This window comes from Patiria miniata, unplaced genomic scaffold (genome assembly GCF_015706575.1).
Source record: "Patiria miniata isolate m_02_andy unplaced genomic scaffold, ASM1570657v1 HiC_scaffold_6, whole genome shotgun sequence".
Taxonomy (NCBI): domain Eukaryota; kingdom Metazoa; phylum Echinodermata; class Asteroidea; order Valvatida; family Asterinidae; genus Patiria; species Patiria miniata.
The window spans coordinates 993,517-1,010,957 of NW_024037073.1; the positions used below are offsets into that span (position 1 = coordinate 993,517).

The 17,441-nt window shown below is 41.0% G+C and overlaps 1 protein-coding gene across 1 annotated transcript; it reads left to right on the forward strand.

The window, feature by feature from the left end:
- The first annotated feature begins 300 nt into the window (after positions 1-300).
- LOC119743609 lies at positions 301-11,786 on the forward strand. The gene is made up of 2 exons (XM_038220020.1): positions 301-785; positions 6,428-11,786. Exon 2 carries the CDS (start codon positions 6,802-6,804, stop codon positions 9,724-9,726), a length of 2,925 nt encoding a protein of 974 aa, XP_038075948.1. The 5' UTR covers positions 301-785; positions 6,428-6,801; the 3' UTR covers positions 9,727-11,786.
- The last annotated feature ends 5,655 nt before the right edge of the window (positions 11,787-17,441 follow it).

Here is a 17,441-nt window from a genome sequence, read left to right on the forward strand (position 1 = left end):
CCGAGTATTTTTCCCAACTTTTTAGAAATGGGAACATTTATCACAGATGCCTACGGGAATGTATTATCCGGTCTGCATCCATCAGGTAAATGGGGCCAGCCTGAGATGCTCAGGGGCCAAATGGTTTGTGCATGTCTTCTTACAAGCATGTACCCATCACGTGCCTCCGGTATAACCGTCCTTAAAAACTTAACCCTGTTCTGCGTTCAAAGACTGGCCCATTATTGGCCTATTGAATGAGCCAACAAAGGCTCAATGCCCTATTGTTATGGATCCGGCTGAACCACCCCTCGTCTGGGATGCTTTGCTATTCAAACTCACTGACCGTATATAGAAAGTGCGGGTTGGAAATTCTTCAGTCGAACAGGTCGGGGTTGGGCTTTTTGAAAACGGGTACGTGGTGCATGTCTGTTTCTGCATCGCCCAAAACTTTCCATTCTGGAATTGCAATATTTCAGGCAAACTTTGGGGAAAGAGATTGTCTCGATTGAGAATCATACTGGGGTAAGACTACCGTCTTCACGATGGAGATGTAGCTGAACAGAGACCCCGGTGTATCGGTCTTGGAGAGCAAAATCTTGGCCTGAAATTGGAGACTTTTGATTCTGTCAAAAGTGGATGCCGTGAAGTGTGCGTTGCGTTGCAGCTGTTAACCAGTGGATGCTTTGCTCAATGTGTTTGGGTACACAACAACTATCAGTCGATCAGCGGTGCAGTCGTCTGATTCCACCCGAAGGTGAACCTACTGCTGATTGGGATTAGCAATCACCTCATCTGATGTAGAGGTGAGTGTAAAACATCTGGATTGAGATGTAAAATATAGTTTTATACATTTCAATTAATTTGGGTTAAACTTTGATACAAGAAAGAATGAAGTATCCATGCGCCACATTGTTGTGTACATTACTGAGCCAATTGAAGTCATAGACGTTTAAAGTAGTTTATAGCCAATTTTGGATATGTTGCTTCCACTCCCGAATTAAGAGTTTTTAAAATATCTTCAAAGGCTTAAGGCTAACCATCATCGAGATTATGATATAATAACAAGTGGTATTGTACTGTACATGTATATATTTCCTTAGTCCGAAAATTTGGGACTATCAATAATGTGTATGAGAGTCCCAAAACTTAAGGTATTGAAAACACGAAATACAAGAAAATAGACGCGGGGCACCTGAAACAACCAACACCGCTTCAGTATACTGCATCAATCAAGAGTGCCAAAAGAAACATCTGGCATGTCTGGTACTAGTCTCTATTTCTACACATTTCTCCATAGTCAGCCACCAGACTAATGACAACAAATGAAGATGTCACCCTTTTCAAATTAGTTGGACCATGATGCGTGGTTGGACATGTACCAGTCTAGTCTTTAGCCTCAATTTGAAATCACTTGACTTCCCTCTCATTAGCCCCATAAATGTGGCCTATTTACTGGACTGCCTCCGTAAACATAGGTCACACGTCCACATGTACAAAAATCGTGTCGACTTTGCCAAATTTTAATTTTCACATTTAGGCTTAGTTTGTAGAATTTTTTTGCTTTAGAAGCATACTCACCCACTTTATAGGCTAGTCAGAAAGTGCTGCCTTTTTCAGATGTCTAATTTTTGTGAAATTTCATGTTGAAATTTTGATACGCAAACGTGTAAAAATGAATCTGAAAATTTCACGAAAAATATACATCTGAAAAAGGCAGCACATTCTGATTAGCCTATAAAGAGGTTGAGTATGCTTCTAAAGCAAAAAAAACCCTACAAACTAAGCCTTAATGTGAAAATCAAAATTTGGCAAAGTCGACACGATTTTTGTACATGTGGATGTGTGGCCTATGTTTACGGAGGCAGTCCAGTAAATAGGCCACATTTATGGGGCTACCCTCTCAAGTGCAGAATATTGAGGGAAAAATCTCCTTTTCAAATTGGTTGGTGAAATACTGTGGATATTTTCCTTGCACAATGAAAATTTTGGAGAATTTTGCTGGCTAAAGAGTGAGTAAAGTTGGCCTGATTTCGTTTTGCATGTTTTTTCAGCACTCAGGGTCCCAGTCTGATATTTTCTTCTTGTTTTTAAGGTGATTTTATTGTGGTCTAACCAGAATTAAACACTTTCCCACAATACACATGTTTCATGATAACCTGAAATTGGACGTCCCAAAAACAATTTGTACGTAAATCAAACATAATTACATACCTTGATTGATTTTCACTAGGCTAGCAAGTTTGCTTGCATGCTGGCACTTTGAAAGAAATATGAGCGAAGTTGGAAAAATATTTAAAAAGAATGTAGTATCCCACTTCTTTGGTTGTGTACAAAGTCAAGGTATTTTTAACGAAAAAAATGGAAATTGTTCTCAGTCCCATATTCATGTCTTTTCAATATTTTTGCAATGACTGACCTTCACTAAGATAATATATGGTGAAAAAGTTCCGTCGGGATGTAACATTCTTTCTAAAAATAGATGACAGATTTTCTTTCAACATTCTTTCCAAATATAGATGACAGATTTTCTTTAAAAATGGAAAATAGCATTGTTAATCATTTTGTGTGAGGTATCACAGGTATCTTCCAGAATAAACAAAATCCCTCATTGTGTCCTCGAGGTCATCAAATTTATGAAATAAAACCTACCTTGTTGAAAAATTGTTGGGAATTATGAGTTCAGGTCAATCGTGTCAGCCACGAAAACACCATTGTTCCATTGTAATTCGCAAAAAACAGCAAAGTTTACGACCTGTCTTTTTCGGAATAATATCAATTGTCAAACATTTTATATTGTTCCCTTCTGGCGTAATTCTGTTTCCATACGTGTGCATGTAGTCACGTTGGTTCTATGAAATGAGTTTTGTCAAAAAAATACGCGCATGTTTCTAATGAACATTTAATCCTTTTTTGTTTGTTTACTTTTTTTATGTTGAGATACCCTGTTGTCAATCCTGTTATACGATTCTGCAATCTTTAAACTTATTAACAGTGTTAGGCCCAAAAAAAAAGTCGGTCTCTGGTCAGCGCACGCGTCGATTTTTGTTGTATCTACAACAGCGATCTCTATTGCCGCACCACCTGAAATTTTTGTACCAAGGAGCACCAAGGAATGGGGAAATTGCACAAAGGCAAGTGATGGAGGGCACCGAGGCGAATGATGGAGGACACCAATGTATATGAGGACAAAACAAAATCAAAATAGAACCCACCCTGTCTTGTACAATCCAAGCTTGAAAAAAAAAGCCAACCCCCCCCCCAAAAAAAACCGCGTCGCCGCATCAATTCCGGAACTTTGGTGTTACCGGAGACCGACAATTGGCCTTAGAAGTGCTGATATTTTGTAAAACGTTATACAAGACAATGATCAATGACTTCACATCCGCCGTATGTTTAAAAAGTTACTTGACTTTTCATAATCCAAAGCCATTAACTGAACTGAAATTGATGCAGCGGTAACATGATTAGAGATCAGTGGCGTAGTCAGGAATTTTTCAGGGGGGGGGGGGGCTGGAACATTTCATGGGGGGCGTCATGTAGAACAATGATACTTTTTTTTAAAAACTCAAAATCTCAGGGGGGGGGGGCGACTGGGTGCGACAAGGTTTCATGGGGGGGCTGTTAAAGTATACATGTAGTGAAGGACATTGCCTTCAATAAAAGAGGTGTTTGGTTATATCACATCTAATTACCGTAAATTGCCTGTTTTTACAGCTGAATCCACAAAAACAAATTCAAAAAATAACGCAGATGACTATATTTTTAGCTGAGTTTTGAACCTATACGCTATATTTAGGATATTTTGAATATCCCTTCTTCCGCTTGAGCACCCTTGAAAGCTAAAGGTTTTCACACTACTGTCTCGCCTTATCGTGTTGATTCAACACGGGTTCACCGTAAGCGGAATCAGACCCGTATAACACCACGGTGTTGCCGGTCCGGGTCGGCTGTAGATTTGGGAATTTCTGCCCGCGTACAGCTTCCCAACCCTGGTCATGTAGATCGAGCGCCAGACCCGTGGATCATAGCCGTGTTTGGTTCTTGCTAGTGTGAAACTGGTTCCCCGGCAATCTCCTTGTTGGACCCGGATCCGACACGGTGATTATGAACAGAATTGAAAGGCCTTAAAGAAATTGACAAAAAAGCTTAACAGATTGCTTGAGGCTGGGTCACGGGTCTTGTTAGATGGGAAAAAATGATTTCACGAGATCCTACATATTGGATACATTTTAAACATAGGAGCAAACTAAAGACATTTCCCTTAAGAGATCGTAAAAGTACAATGAGATATTTTTTGAGTTAATCGCATTTAGAAGATTATTGTCAGTGAGAAGATTATAACAATTTGTATTAAAGACTTCTTAGGTAAAGAAGAAAGGGTTATAGTATACATGTAGTGAAGGACATTGCCTTCAATAAAAGAGGCGTTTGGTTATATCACATCTAATTACCGTAAATTGCCTGTTTTTACAGCTGAATCCACAAAAACGAGTTCAAAACATAACGAAGATGACTATATTATTAGCTGAGTTTTGAACCTATTCGCTATATTTTGGACATTTTGAATATCCCTTCTTCCGCTTGAGCACCCAAGGCTTTTCACACTACTATCTCGCCTATAATTATACCCGTGTTAAAATCAACACGGGTTCACCGTAAGCGGAATCAGAAGGCCTTTTCACACTACGAAAAATCTCCGTGTTGTACACGGGTCCGAGACTCATATAACACACCGGGGTTGTCGGGTCGGTTCGGCTGTATAGATTTGGGAATTTCTGCCCGCGTACAGCTTCCCAACCCTGGTCATGTAGATCGAGCGCCAGACCCGTGGATCATAGCCGTGTTTGGTTCTTGCTAGTGTGAAACTGGTTCCCCGGCAATCTCCTTGTTGGACCCGGATCCGACACGGTGATTATGAACAGAATTGAAAGGCCTTTAATAAATTGACAAAGCGTAACAGATTGCTTGAGGCTGGGTCACGGGTCTTGTAAGATGGGAAAAAATGATTTGACGAGATCCTACATATTGGATATATTTTAAACATAGGAGCAAACTAAAGACATTTTCCCTTAAGAGATCGTAAAGGTACAATGAGATATGTTTTGAGTTAATCGCATTTAGAAGATTATTGTCAGTGAGAAGGTTATAACAATTTGTATTAAATACTTCTTAGGTAAAGAAGAAAGGGTTATAGTATACATGTAGTGAATGACATTGCCTTCAATAAAATAGGCGTTCGGTTACATCACATCTAATTACCGTAAATTGCCTGTTTTTACAGCTGAATCCACAAAAACGAATTCAAAATAGAACGCAGGTGATCCTACATATTGGATACATTTTAACCCTAAAGAGGCCGGGGGGCGGAATCCGCCCCCCCCCTCAACATTTTCCGTGATAGCCTCTAAAAAGATTTTTTTCGCGACCCGAGCTGTTATGACTTTTTAGCCTCGAGCTTTGCGCATCTTTTGATACCAAAAACATAAAAATCGGACCACGGGTTGCCGCGTAGCGAAAAATTTTCCGGCGCTACGCGCCGTGAAAACTGAATTTTCGCATATACGTCGTGTGCACAGAGCAGAATTGCCATTCGTACATATGAATAATTAATTAGCCATAATTCCAAAACCCTTTGACCTATAGTCATGAAATTTCTTGGGTATGTTTAGGAAGAGTTGCTCTATGCATGTGCCGAGTTTCAAAATTCTTCGTCACTCGATGGCTGAGATCTTAGGGGGGGGGGCGGATCCCCCCCCCCCCCCGGCTGAGAGATGGTCAAAACAACCCGGCCCCTTTAGGGTTAAACATAGGAACAAACTAAATACATTTTTTCCCTTTGGCTCACATCATTCGGTCAATCATATGACACGTGACGCATTTGATCAAATTTGTTAACTCAAATTAGATTTCTGAAAAGGACAATAAATTTTATCCCATATTCATAAATACCTAAGACAGTTTACCCATTCCTATTTGTCGAGAGCCCGTCACGTGGCCGGTCTTAAATGGATGATAAAGACACGGCTGACTGATTTATTTTAAGGGGTTGGACCGTGAGGGACAATTTTGTGCAACCCTTGTTCACTTGGCTAATGGGACGTGAAATAACAACGACGTAATCAATTTTCGTCGTGAAAATACGTTTGCAAATGTATCGACGACTCATTACGACGAAATACACGCAACAAAATAATTTGACCATTTTCATACACGATGTGAGATCCATTACAAATATTTTGTTCCTGAAGTGCAGGCTTGCCGGCATGGCTTCTACTCCATCTACATGTATATCACCCATTTTACCTTGTTATTGTTCTTTGTCGTTTTAGTATGTGTGTCCTTGTTTTTATTGTTTTTTGGGTCTAGGTATAACAAAGGCTGACGCATTCATCCACTATTTGACAAATAACTCTTCTCTTTCAAACTTTCATGTTCAATTTTGCAGGAACATCACCCACTGAAGAGGGTGACGAATAGACGAATGTGACGCTGCCTGGTGCCGCATCCAATATTCCTGTCATTCAAGGTCACCTTCAGCTGTTTCAATGACGAAGATCAATAGGTGTTCACCAGACAACGGGTCGAGTCACGGGCTGACGGCTGGCCCCCAAGGCCAGGCTTTTCCCAATTCGTCCCAGACTTTGTATGCGTGAAGTTGTTTGCATATTTTACACGGACGAGTCGGCCCTGAAACTATTGACATTGGACAGTTTCGAATCAATACTGCTTAGTGGATTCTGATTGTAAAAGTTGAGACTTCTGAAGACATAAATCATATCTGACTTTACACTTGCAAAGTCAACAAGGAACATTAACAAAATGGCGGTTCGAGTGTGTTGGTACGGTATTTTTGTCGGCGTTCTGCTGCTCGTCAGTTATCCGGTAGACGGTGACGTGACGGTGCAGGTCGACGCATCAACGAGCCACCCCATGGAGGGCCACTCCACCTCACTGAGCTGCCGAGTCCGAAGCATGAACCAATCCCAAGTAATCGTCTGGAGCAAGGACCGGAGGTCCATCACGTGGGGAGACACCATGGGCCAGATGATGTCGTCCAGATTCGAACTAGACATGGAGAGCAGGAACACCTCTGAGGGGATGTTGACCAGTTACATACTGACCATTAACGACGTCACCAGAGACGACGACGGGAGTTACGAGTGTGAGGTGCTCCAAGAGAACGATGGGCACGGTTACTCGGCAATGGCGTCGAAGGCTGTCCACCTGTCGGTGTTGTACTTTCCGTCTAGTGTCTATCCATACTGCTCGCTGAACGGGAGTCAGACTCTTCTGACTGGGACCGAGCTGACTGTAACCTGCACCTCCGAGGTTGGCAACCCGCAGATCATCTCCGAGTGGATGACGGGTGATGACACCGTTCCATCGCCGATGTATCGCAACGTCGAGTCCTCCAGCATGATGGTTTCCGAACTCGCGTTTACAGCAAGTCATGATCTACAGGGTGCGACGTTTGTCTGCCGAGTGACCAGCGAGGCATATCCCGAAACTTATCGGACCTGCTCACTGGGACCACTCCGGATAATGGACTGGCCGGTCGTAGAGGTTACGCGCAGTCTGGAGAGGGTTACAGAAGGAGCCGACATTCATTTCCTTTGCAGCACTGATCCTGTCGTGCCCTCGTTGAATTGGGAGACCATCCCGAGTATCGACCCGGAGAGATTGAATGTTATGGACGGCGGCGCGATACTGACGGTCAAAAATGTACAGCTGGGAGACAACATGACCAGCGTGATATGCCGAGTGCCGTACAGGGACACATACGTAGAGAACCGGAGTACCCTTATCCTGCCCGCCAAACCACACGTGGAACCAACTCCATCACTTCATGCCACATCAGAGCTTTGCGTTCCGTGGTTTGCGGCTTTCCTCTTCACGGTTGTCATCAGCTTTGTCCTGTGCATCATCGTCGTCCGGTTGCTCATGAAAATCAAACTGCTGACTTACAAACTAAACAATTCCAAAACTGTCGAGCGGGGCCGTGAGTCCGTGCGTAGCGTCGATACGGGGACGTCTAGAAGTCTAAAGAAGGACAGTGTACTTACCTGGCCGGCCTCGCTTCGTAGCAGTTCCTCAAACTGGTCCATGAGGTCTGATAAAGAACTGAAGGACCAGAGGCGCCAGTCCTGGGTCTACATCCCTCCTCCAGGAGATGACCTTAGTTCTGCGATGGCAGAACCAACAACCTACACTGAGCTCTCACCAGATCCCGCGGACAGAACCAAATCGTACAGGAAGCCAAGTAAGACCGTCTCACTCCAAGGAATCCACCTCTCAGACAGCGACTCTTACGTGACACCAAATTCACATTCCAAACCAATGGCCAAATCAGCGTCTGCATCACCGCAGAAAAACTACAAGAAATCTGGGAAGGCGGTGATAAGGGCGTCGCCGACTAAAACCCCGACATCACAGCCGGGCAACAACTCTAAAAGGGGAGACATCGGGACGGTCAGCGAAAGAGTTCCCATGAGGCAGTCCAGTGTGATCGAGATGTCTTCATACATGGACCTCGACGAGCAAACTAAGGACTTATCCCCCAAAAAGCAGACATATCAAGCCCTACAGAAGACGCCAAATTCCTCCAGGTACGTTTCCAAACCACTGAAATCTTCCCTGAAGAAAACCGCTGAGAAAGCTTCGTCCGTGAAGAAATTCAGCGCGGATGACATGATGGGTGACAGCGGGATATACGGGGAAAGTGGATTGTACATGAAACAAGGAGAGGGAGACATTCGATCTACCGACTCTGAAATGAGCAAACCAGCTCAACGACAAGATTCCATGATGGGGGAGAGAGCATCGTACATGCCGTTGGGTACCGTGAAGAGCAAGCGTGCCACGGCACAGAGCAGCCGCAATCGCCGCTCAGGAACACTGAGCAGTGAGAGCAGCACTGACGCACGCGATACTCGCTCAGGCTATGAGGTGCCTCCTGATGCGGGAACAACAGATGATTACATGGGGGAGGCGGTCTACGAGAAATCCCTCGACACCAAGGATGGCGGGAAAGGTCCAGCTCGTGGTCAATCTCGGGCATCCTTGTCTTCAAGTGCACCCATGCCGAATCCCAGCGCTCGTGGTCGAAAAGGTGCAGATTCGACGTCTTGCGAGAGCCCTTCTTCGTCAGAGAACGGCAAGAACCCAGTGTATTTCACGCTGGAGCAAGACAACTATGGAGCCGACATCAGTTCCGAAAGCGAGTCCTACCAAGGGCCCGAGTCCTACCAAGGGCCCGAGACCTACCAAGGGCCCGAGACCTACCAAGGGCCCGAGACCTTTGACAGGAATCCCATCGGCAAACCCGCCAAGTCCGCACCAGCTCGCAAGCATTCGTCAACCTCCGAGACATCCTATCTAGACCTCACCGACGCCGATGGAGAGATAAAAGGCTACATGGACATGACTAAAGCAAAACCCAAGCAACTCAAGGCGCCCTCAACGGTCACCAAGATGCCACCGAAGGCCGTCAAGGTGCCGCCAAAGGTCACCAAACAGGTCAGCCTATCAGATTCCGAGTGCTCCTCTAATGGATACTACCTACCGATGGAGGGCGATCACCGGGGCAGCGAGTACGCCGTACCGCCCTCCAACCAGCTGAAGCAACTCACGGTCGGAGAGAGCGACCCAAAGGAGGTGATCGGCTCGATGGAATCTCACGCGGTGCCGCGCGTCGAGCGCAAACTGAGAAAGAAAGGCGGCTGGGGCAGAATATTCAAGAAGTGACAAAAAACTGCAGGAAGCGAACAATAATCAGGCCATTTTAACTGCAAAACTGGACCACTAGCCTTCCTTTAAAGGCATATTATAGGAACATGTTCATCCAGATTATTATCAAAACCTTATTTGTACAGGTACTAAAGACCCCTGTGAAATTATTTCTTATGGTTTACTGTCATTTCAGAAGAAATTGCAAAATGTAGCTGATTTCCAAGGATCATTCAATTTGACTGATCGCTGGAAAAGTATTTTACGTTTCGCGAACAAAAAAGGTTGTGCATGCATTTTGTGGGTTTCTTTTTTTTTTTGTCATTGCCCAATTTCATAGCGCTGCTCAACGGCCGACATTGTGCTTACCGAGCCTCCATCTATTTCATAGGGACCGTTAAGCAGTAAGTGCAGCAAAAGCACGCTAAATCCCAGAGGAAAACTAAATCAGTGACGTAACAATAGAAATGCGTGCACAAAAGTTAGCATGAAATAGTGCTTAAGCAGTAGCATGATTTTCTGCTATCGTAAGCACAACTTTTCTGCTTACTGTTAAGCAGTGTTATGAAATTGGGCTGGTAATCATGGCTCAAACGATCAACAGGAGCTTGATATTAAATATTATACTTTTATTTCAAAAAAAATCCCGCACTTATGTGTAACCTGAACCCATTACTAAATGTACATTGTTTAATTCTAATGTACATTCTAATTAATGAACAAAAATTAACTTAGTATGGATGAGTTTTATATTAATATGAAGACCATTTTGCCCCTCTAAGTTGTATAACTAGGCCTTTTTATAACCGTGAGCCTTTTATGTATTTCTAACTTTTACAATGACCATGTATTTTACAATTTTTATCTTATCAATGTACCATCGTTCACTGTCCAATATAAATTTGTAATGACGTGCATATTTCAAGTGCTTATTTATGTATATTGGCTGCATGTACTCAGATGTGGAAAAATCTTTCCTTTTATAAGGCAAAGTACAAAAAAAACATGTTTAGCGTCCTGCCTTTTTGAAGCGGGAAGCCCTTCCCCCCTCTAAATTGGCCGCCTAACCGGGTTTTTTTTTTCAAGATGGTGTTAGTTTTTTTTTTTTTTTTTTTTTAATGGCCGCCATCACGGGACTCAGGAAATGACATACATGTACCGGCTTTATATGGGCTATATGCAACAAGGAGCCAAAATGATATCACTGTAAAAAATAATTATTTTTTTTTTTCTGTTTTAAAAAAGACAAGAGGAGGCCTCCAAAAAGCAAGCGGGCGAGGACGCTAAACATGTTTTTTTTTTATTTGGCCTGAAGTTTGTACTTCGCATAAAAATAGTGAATAAGGATTTAGTGGTTTTAATATTACTGCAACACTTGTATATTTGAGTATGGTTTCCGAGTTTAAAGTGTATATTTTTGAAGATTAATCCTTAGGCTAGGTGTTGTACACCGTATCGTAAGTTTCCAATTAATTTTCTTAACCAGACACTGCAAATTAAGGCGATAACAACAAACAAGCTCATTTCGTACTTGTTTCACGAGCGCTCACAGTACATTATAATCATCTCGTCAGAACATGCACGCATATGACAACTGTAAAACTTATTGAAATGTTTCATGGATCAGTCGTTAGTCAAGCTTAGAACAAAAGTGGACGGACGAATATCTGCGCATGTGCATATCAAACATTTTGGTTCCACGTCAGGTGAAGCATACATGGAATGCAAAACACGATGCCGTCAAAAAATCTTCGAAAATTGAACCACTGTTCGCCTCAAACACGGTGATCATTTTTTAAAACTTATTTCAGGACCAAAAAAATCGTCAAATTTGTTGGTACCTTCTTCCGATTTCGCAAAGGAAGGGCTTTCTCTCGCAGAAAAAGTATGTTCTTTATGTGCACACGCGTAGTTGGAGTAATGAACTGGCTTGTTTTACAAGTTGATTTGGGGTTTTTTTGAACAAGGTTATGCATTGACGAGTATTAATTCGAATTTCCCAACGAAACCAAAAGGTGCTAGTTTGTATCATCAAAAGGATTTAACTGCCATAAACGATTTACAAGAGTTCACATCTAGTTAATGCAATCAGTTTAACAAACATGTACTTTGCAGCCGATTGGTCAAATGCGCCTTTGCTGATCTGATAAACCGTGCGCTCTGGAGACATGCACACAATAGGGAACAAAAGATTGTGCACGTCTCCACAGGGCAATATGGATGAATACGTCTCCACAAGGTTTTCACGAAACAGATATATGGATTTTACCCAAAAACTAGGAATTTCCAAGGTATATTGATCCGTCGCAAATGGTAGAGTTTTAGAAAAAGGATAATAACTTCGAATTTCAGCCAAGTAAATTAATTCTTGCTAAAGATAAGAGCATTTTGAAACTGAACTTTCAAACTCGAAAACTTTAGTACACGAGAACAAAACAAATTCTCCACAAAAATACAAATATGTATGAACATAGAGCAATACCGAAGAGCCAGAAAAAAGGATATTCAAAGCATCCAGCGTATCATATTGATCCGTACATCTGCTTCTCTCAGTTTAGTATATGACGCCTATTGTATATTTGTTATGTTACTAATTTATGTGGGGTATTGTATTTGACGTTAATCTGATGACATCTCATTTTTCTCTGTTTTATTTTGTCTGAAAATGTCTTTTGTATAAGCCGTACAGTAGTACTTTGGGACTTGGTATCGATGTACATGTACATAAGTCAGTGCAATGCAGAGTTTTTAAATTAAGAATTCCATTGCAAGGTGGTGGTTTTTACACACTTTTAACAATTATACAAACATTGGACGTGCATGGTTCGATTGCTATGTACATGTATGAGCAGCGAATTAAAGCTGTTCATATGTATTCAGTAATAACACTGTCCAATTAAATGCGCTCAGTGTACATGTACACGGGTTAAGAAATCAATGGCTTTTTAGAACCTTTTTGAATTGGTGTTACCGCTCCATATTTTGAGCTGTCTAAATCTACACATGTTAATTTTTCATGAGCGACTGAGACATTGTGCCTAATGTGCATGTAGGGTACAGCTACAAATGCATCCCACCAAACCCCACGAAAGGTAATGCTACATAGATTCAAATGCAATGACATAATAAAGTGGTGAATAGTAGGCCTATCCCATAAACAAATATGCCTCCATAACGCATAAACTTTGCGACACAACAGCGGTATCGAAAAAGGAAGTACTTTTCCCTCAAATGTCTTGGACATTTTGGGTGTTGTTATGCTATGTGAATTTCCATATTCATGAGCTAATATGTGATGTATTTTCAGGCAGAAACTACAGCTATTTCAGTACCAAACGTTGCCAGAATTTTAGGTACTTTGCTGTTGTAATTTTTCTCTTCTTTGGTAATTATGTTGTGTCTGTACATTGCAGTAAGTCAATGAGTACACTGTTCTCACAAATGTTTTCATTGAACAATAATGTTTTGGGCTCATAATTTACACAAACCCCTTTAACTGAAAAATGACATTACAATTTGTTGTCCGGAAAAACATGATTTTTTTTTAAAAACTGTCTAAAGAAGTACACTTTTCAATAAAAAATAACCAAAAGGAATGCCAAATAGTTTTCAGATTCGTTTGCACACGTTTGCGTATCAAAATTTCGACATGAAATTTCATGCAAATTAGACATCTGAAAAAGGCAGCACTTTCTGATTAGCCTATAAAGAGGGTGGGAATGCTTCTAAAGCAAAAATAAACTACAAACTACGCCTAAATGTGAAAATCAAAATGTGACAAAGTTCTACATGTTTTTGTACATGGTGGAAGTGTGGCCTTTATTTACGGAGGTAGTCCAGTAAATTGGCCACAATTATGGGGCTAGGCATGTCGCGTGCCGCTCGAAACAGATGATCGTCTGCTAGTTTCCTGCTCCCACCCATTTGTGAACACATGATGAAAATAGCGTGGGTACCAATTATACATGAGTTTAACGCCGTACACAATGTACCGCGTACGTGCCGCCGTACACTAAGTTATAAGCACACTCCCTGTGGGACATTGAATGTTTGAAATACTGGATTCTAATGAATGGGCTAAATCTGGCCACAAAAACGGACAGACTTCCAGTGAATATAGCCAATCAGATTCGATTGAAGAGAATTTGTGGGTGTTCTTGACCAGCTTTACTAAGCTTAGTTTAATACACATCATCCTCTAATCTAAAGGGGTGGTCAGTTTTGCCTATTCAGTCACGTACTGCACGTTCCTGGAAAGTGTGTAGGCGTGTTTTGCACGAATACTTCCAACTGTTTTCTGATATTTTTTTTCAAGGTCGGTCAAGTTGTCATGGCTATGATCTCTTTTATCAACGCTGTCTGATTTTACCGCCAACACCTGGCGCCCGCCCACCCCCGGTCGTTTCGAACACCTTTATAAGGTCCTTGGACTTAAAAAAAAAAAAAAAAAAAAAACCTGGTTCTAACAGGTACCTTGTATTAACAGTAATGGAAAACAAAGAAAAACAAAGACTTGGGACCTGAAATTTTGCTTAAAGCACGACGTTGTATTAAGTGCTCTGCTTATTAGGGTTCGATTGTATTGTGTATTTCATACAGCATGAAGTACATACAACCAGTCAAATTGTGAATTTTCATGAACTTCCACTGTTTTTCCATTCCACCTAGGCTGTGGGTTTGGGCTCCTTATAATACAGGGTTTTTTTTCACACCAGACGAATTTCGTGTGAACAACCACAGTTTATTGTGCAGTTATTCTTTCATCCGATAATGAAATGAACAAATACAGCCGACACTGTTCAGTAACAATACAAGATGAGTAAAAAAAAACCCGAAACACAATTGTCGGGACTATTGTTTCAGTGAAGTTCTGCATGTATCACTTTCAAAATCTAGGATATGAAAGCCCAATTCATAAGCTTTCTTTTAGTACAAGAATCATTCAAACCACTCATGTACTTCTCAAGTTACGAAATTTTAAACATAAACCATTTTAAAATTCTGTCCACGGATCACAAAAAGGTGCGTTTTTTTCAGCAAACGAAAACAATTTGTTGTCATTTTGCTGAAAGAACACTTACTTTTTTGTGATGCGTGGACAGCATTTTAAAACTGCAGTTGTGTTTAAAATTCCGTAACTAAAGTACATGAGTGATTTGAATGATTCTTGCACTAAAAGAAAGCTTATGAATTGGGCGTTCAAATCCTAGATTTTGAAAGTGTTGCATGCAGACTTTCACTAAAACAATGGTCCCAAAATTTGTGTTTCGGGTTTTCCGATGGTTTTGCTCCAAAATCCAAATTGGTCCTTATACATGGTTTAATCCTTACACAAGGCTCTGACAAATGATTATGGCTGACTTGATAACACTGATTCAATATACATTTTTTTTGTCCGCACTCGATTCGGTCAAGGTTAACTGTGCATACCACTGTCATTATGCAAGGCAAATGCACCATAATATGATTGAATCCCCCCCCCCCCCTATTTTCAGCGTTTTATTTCTTTACTATTTTTCATGCGCGCATAACTTCAAACGCTGGGTCCTGGAAAATGGTGCAAGTACCCTTGATACAAAAGAAGAATTTGTTTGCAAAGTTGTTTTTTCTTAACTCGGAATACGCACGGTTGCAGAACCATTGGCCGTGTTGGATCAGTATTGTACTCGTCATGCGGGCCGGAACCACTGAGCTAGGTTGGTGGAACTAAAATGTTATACAATGCACTTGGGAAAAAAAGAACAATGACAACATTCGTCAAAGTTCTTTTGTGAGCAATGCCACCTGCAAAATACGGACGTCATTTCCTCTGAACATAAAAAGTCGCTAAATCCTTTTCTTAACATTTTTTTTACGAAAAAGTCTAGTTTAAAGGCGTCTGCTCGGTTCATTCCATGCGAATCGCAAGTACGAGTCATTGTGAGGAGCAAATCGGAATCGTTCGACAATGAAAATCAACTATTGAGATGTAAACAGAGCCCTCCTGATGCAATATAACAATAAATTCCAGGGTTTTTTCAGTGTTGGCCAAAGAAATGTAGACCCAACCGTGTCCAGGCTCCGTCAGTGAGCCTCAAACAAATTGACATATGACCTTTAAAAATGGTTTCTGGTATATGTACATCTATTTATTTATGCAAGGAGATTTTTATTCATTAAAAAAATACAAAAATAATCAAAATTAAAACAAAATCACACATAATCAAAAATATGTTTTCCATTTTAACTTGAAAATTAAAGCTTCAATTCCAACATAACATGGATATGTACATATTGTACAACCTCAAGAAATGAAAGAAATCAAAACACAAATCATACAGTAAAAAATGCATACAGTTTGTACATAATGTGTGGAATTACTCGTGCAAACTGCATGCAATTTTAGAAGCAAAAGAGCCTTACTTTAAAACAAAACCCCAAGAAATCGCAGATTAACCCTAACAGAACTCAACCCATCAAACTCCAACAGCATGTATTGTTGGAATCTGTCTGGATGGGTACAGTACCCCTAAACTGTCAGAAATATGTGTGCACAGTTTCCCATATGGTGTTGGAATTTGCCAGGATGGGTATGGTTCCTAGTAAATCATGCTAGGGAGTTAGGGTTAAAATAGCCAACGTCGTCAAGCCTGTCTTAATCGGAGAAATTACAATAAGAATTCCGTGGGTGAAGTTTCATAAGGAGTCATGGGCGTTTTTCTAGAGGGAGGCAAAGCACATTCCCCCCCCCCAAAAAAAAAAAACCGCCCCTATATTTTCCAGCATTTTCCCAATTGATCATTTTTTGAGGGTAGCCAGGGACATTTGCCCCCCCCCCCCATTAAATTAACAACAATACGATTTCGCGCCTCTTTTTCTTTCTTTTTTCCTTTTTTCCCCTTTTTTTTTGGGGGGGGGGGCTTGTCTGAGGGGGGGAAGTGCCCCCTCCTCGCGACGCCCATGCAAGGAGTAGGATACTTGCCTACTTCAAATTGCTTTTAAAAAACCCAAAAAATTAGTATCATACTAGTGTATTTCAAGGGGAAAGTCCATCTTTCTTACATTTATTTCAGGAAAAAGGCTAAAATTCTTTAGCCCAAAAACTGTCATACAGTATCATACATTTATAGGCAGATTTCAAGACTTTTAGAGTTTTTTTTTTTTTTAAATAAACCAGTTAAGTACAATACGCACCTGCTATAATTTCCTGGAGATTTCTTAAAGAAAGACTTTAAGGGAGTTTTCAATCGATTAACTTAGATTTTGTGAGTACGCGTACATGTTACTCATCTCACACATTAATGTTTAGCTACATGACTTTGTATATACATTTGTAATACAAGTATTCTCATTAATGCTTTGTGTGCCACTAGTAGTGGTACGTGGCTTCTGTAGTACTAAGTAATAATACTAATATTTTTATTAACAAAATTTGATATATTTTATGTAATATTTTTTTTAATTGGTTCTATATTTATTTATAAGCTGATAGCAGTTGCTCAAATGCACGAACAATATGAGTGCAAACTTTGCAACGTTTCATGCAAGGTGTATGAGCATTTACTGTCTGTATTCCCTACAATTTGCTTTCCTTCACTTGGAAGGGCAAACTTAATACATGTACTGATTTACAGCACCTCAACGCAAATTTCTTCTTATAAATAGTTTAATTGCGGTACCCGCTGCTACATGTACATCAGATTCGAACCAGCCAGCCGATCCTGTCAAGCTCGGTGGTCGAGTGGTAAGACGTC

Bases quoted from the DNA above. Each gene is read 5' to 3' on its own strand.
- LOC119743609 (XM_038220020.1), top strand. From the start codon at position 6,802: ATGGCGGTTCGAGTGTGTTGGTACGGTATTTTTGTCGGCGTTCTGCTG.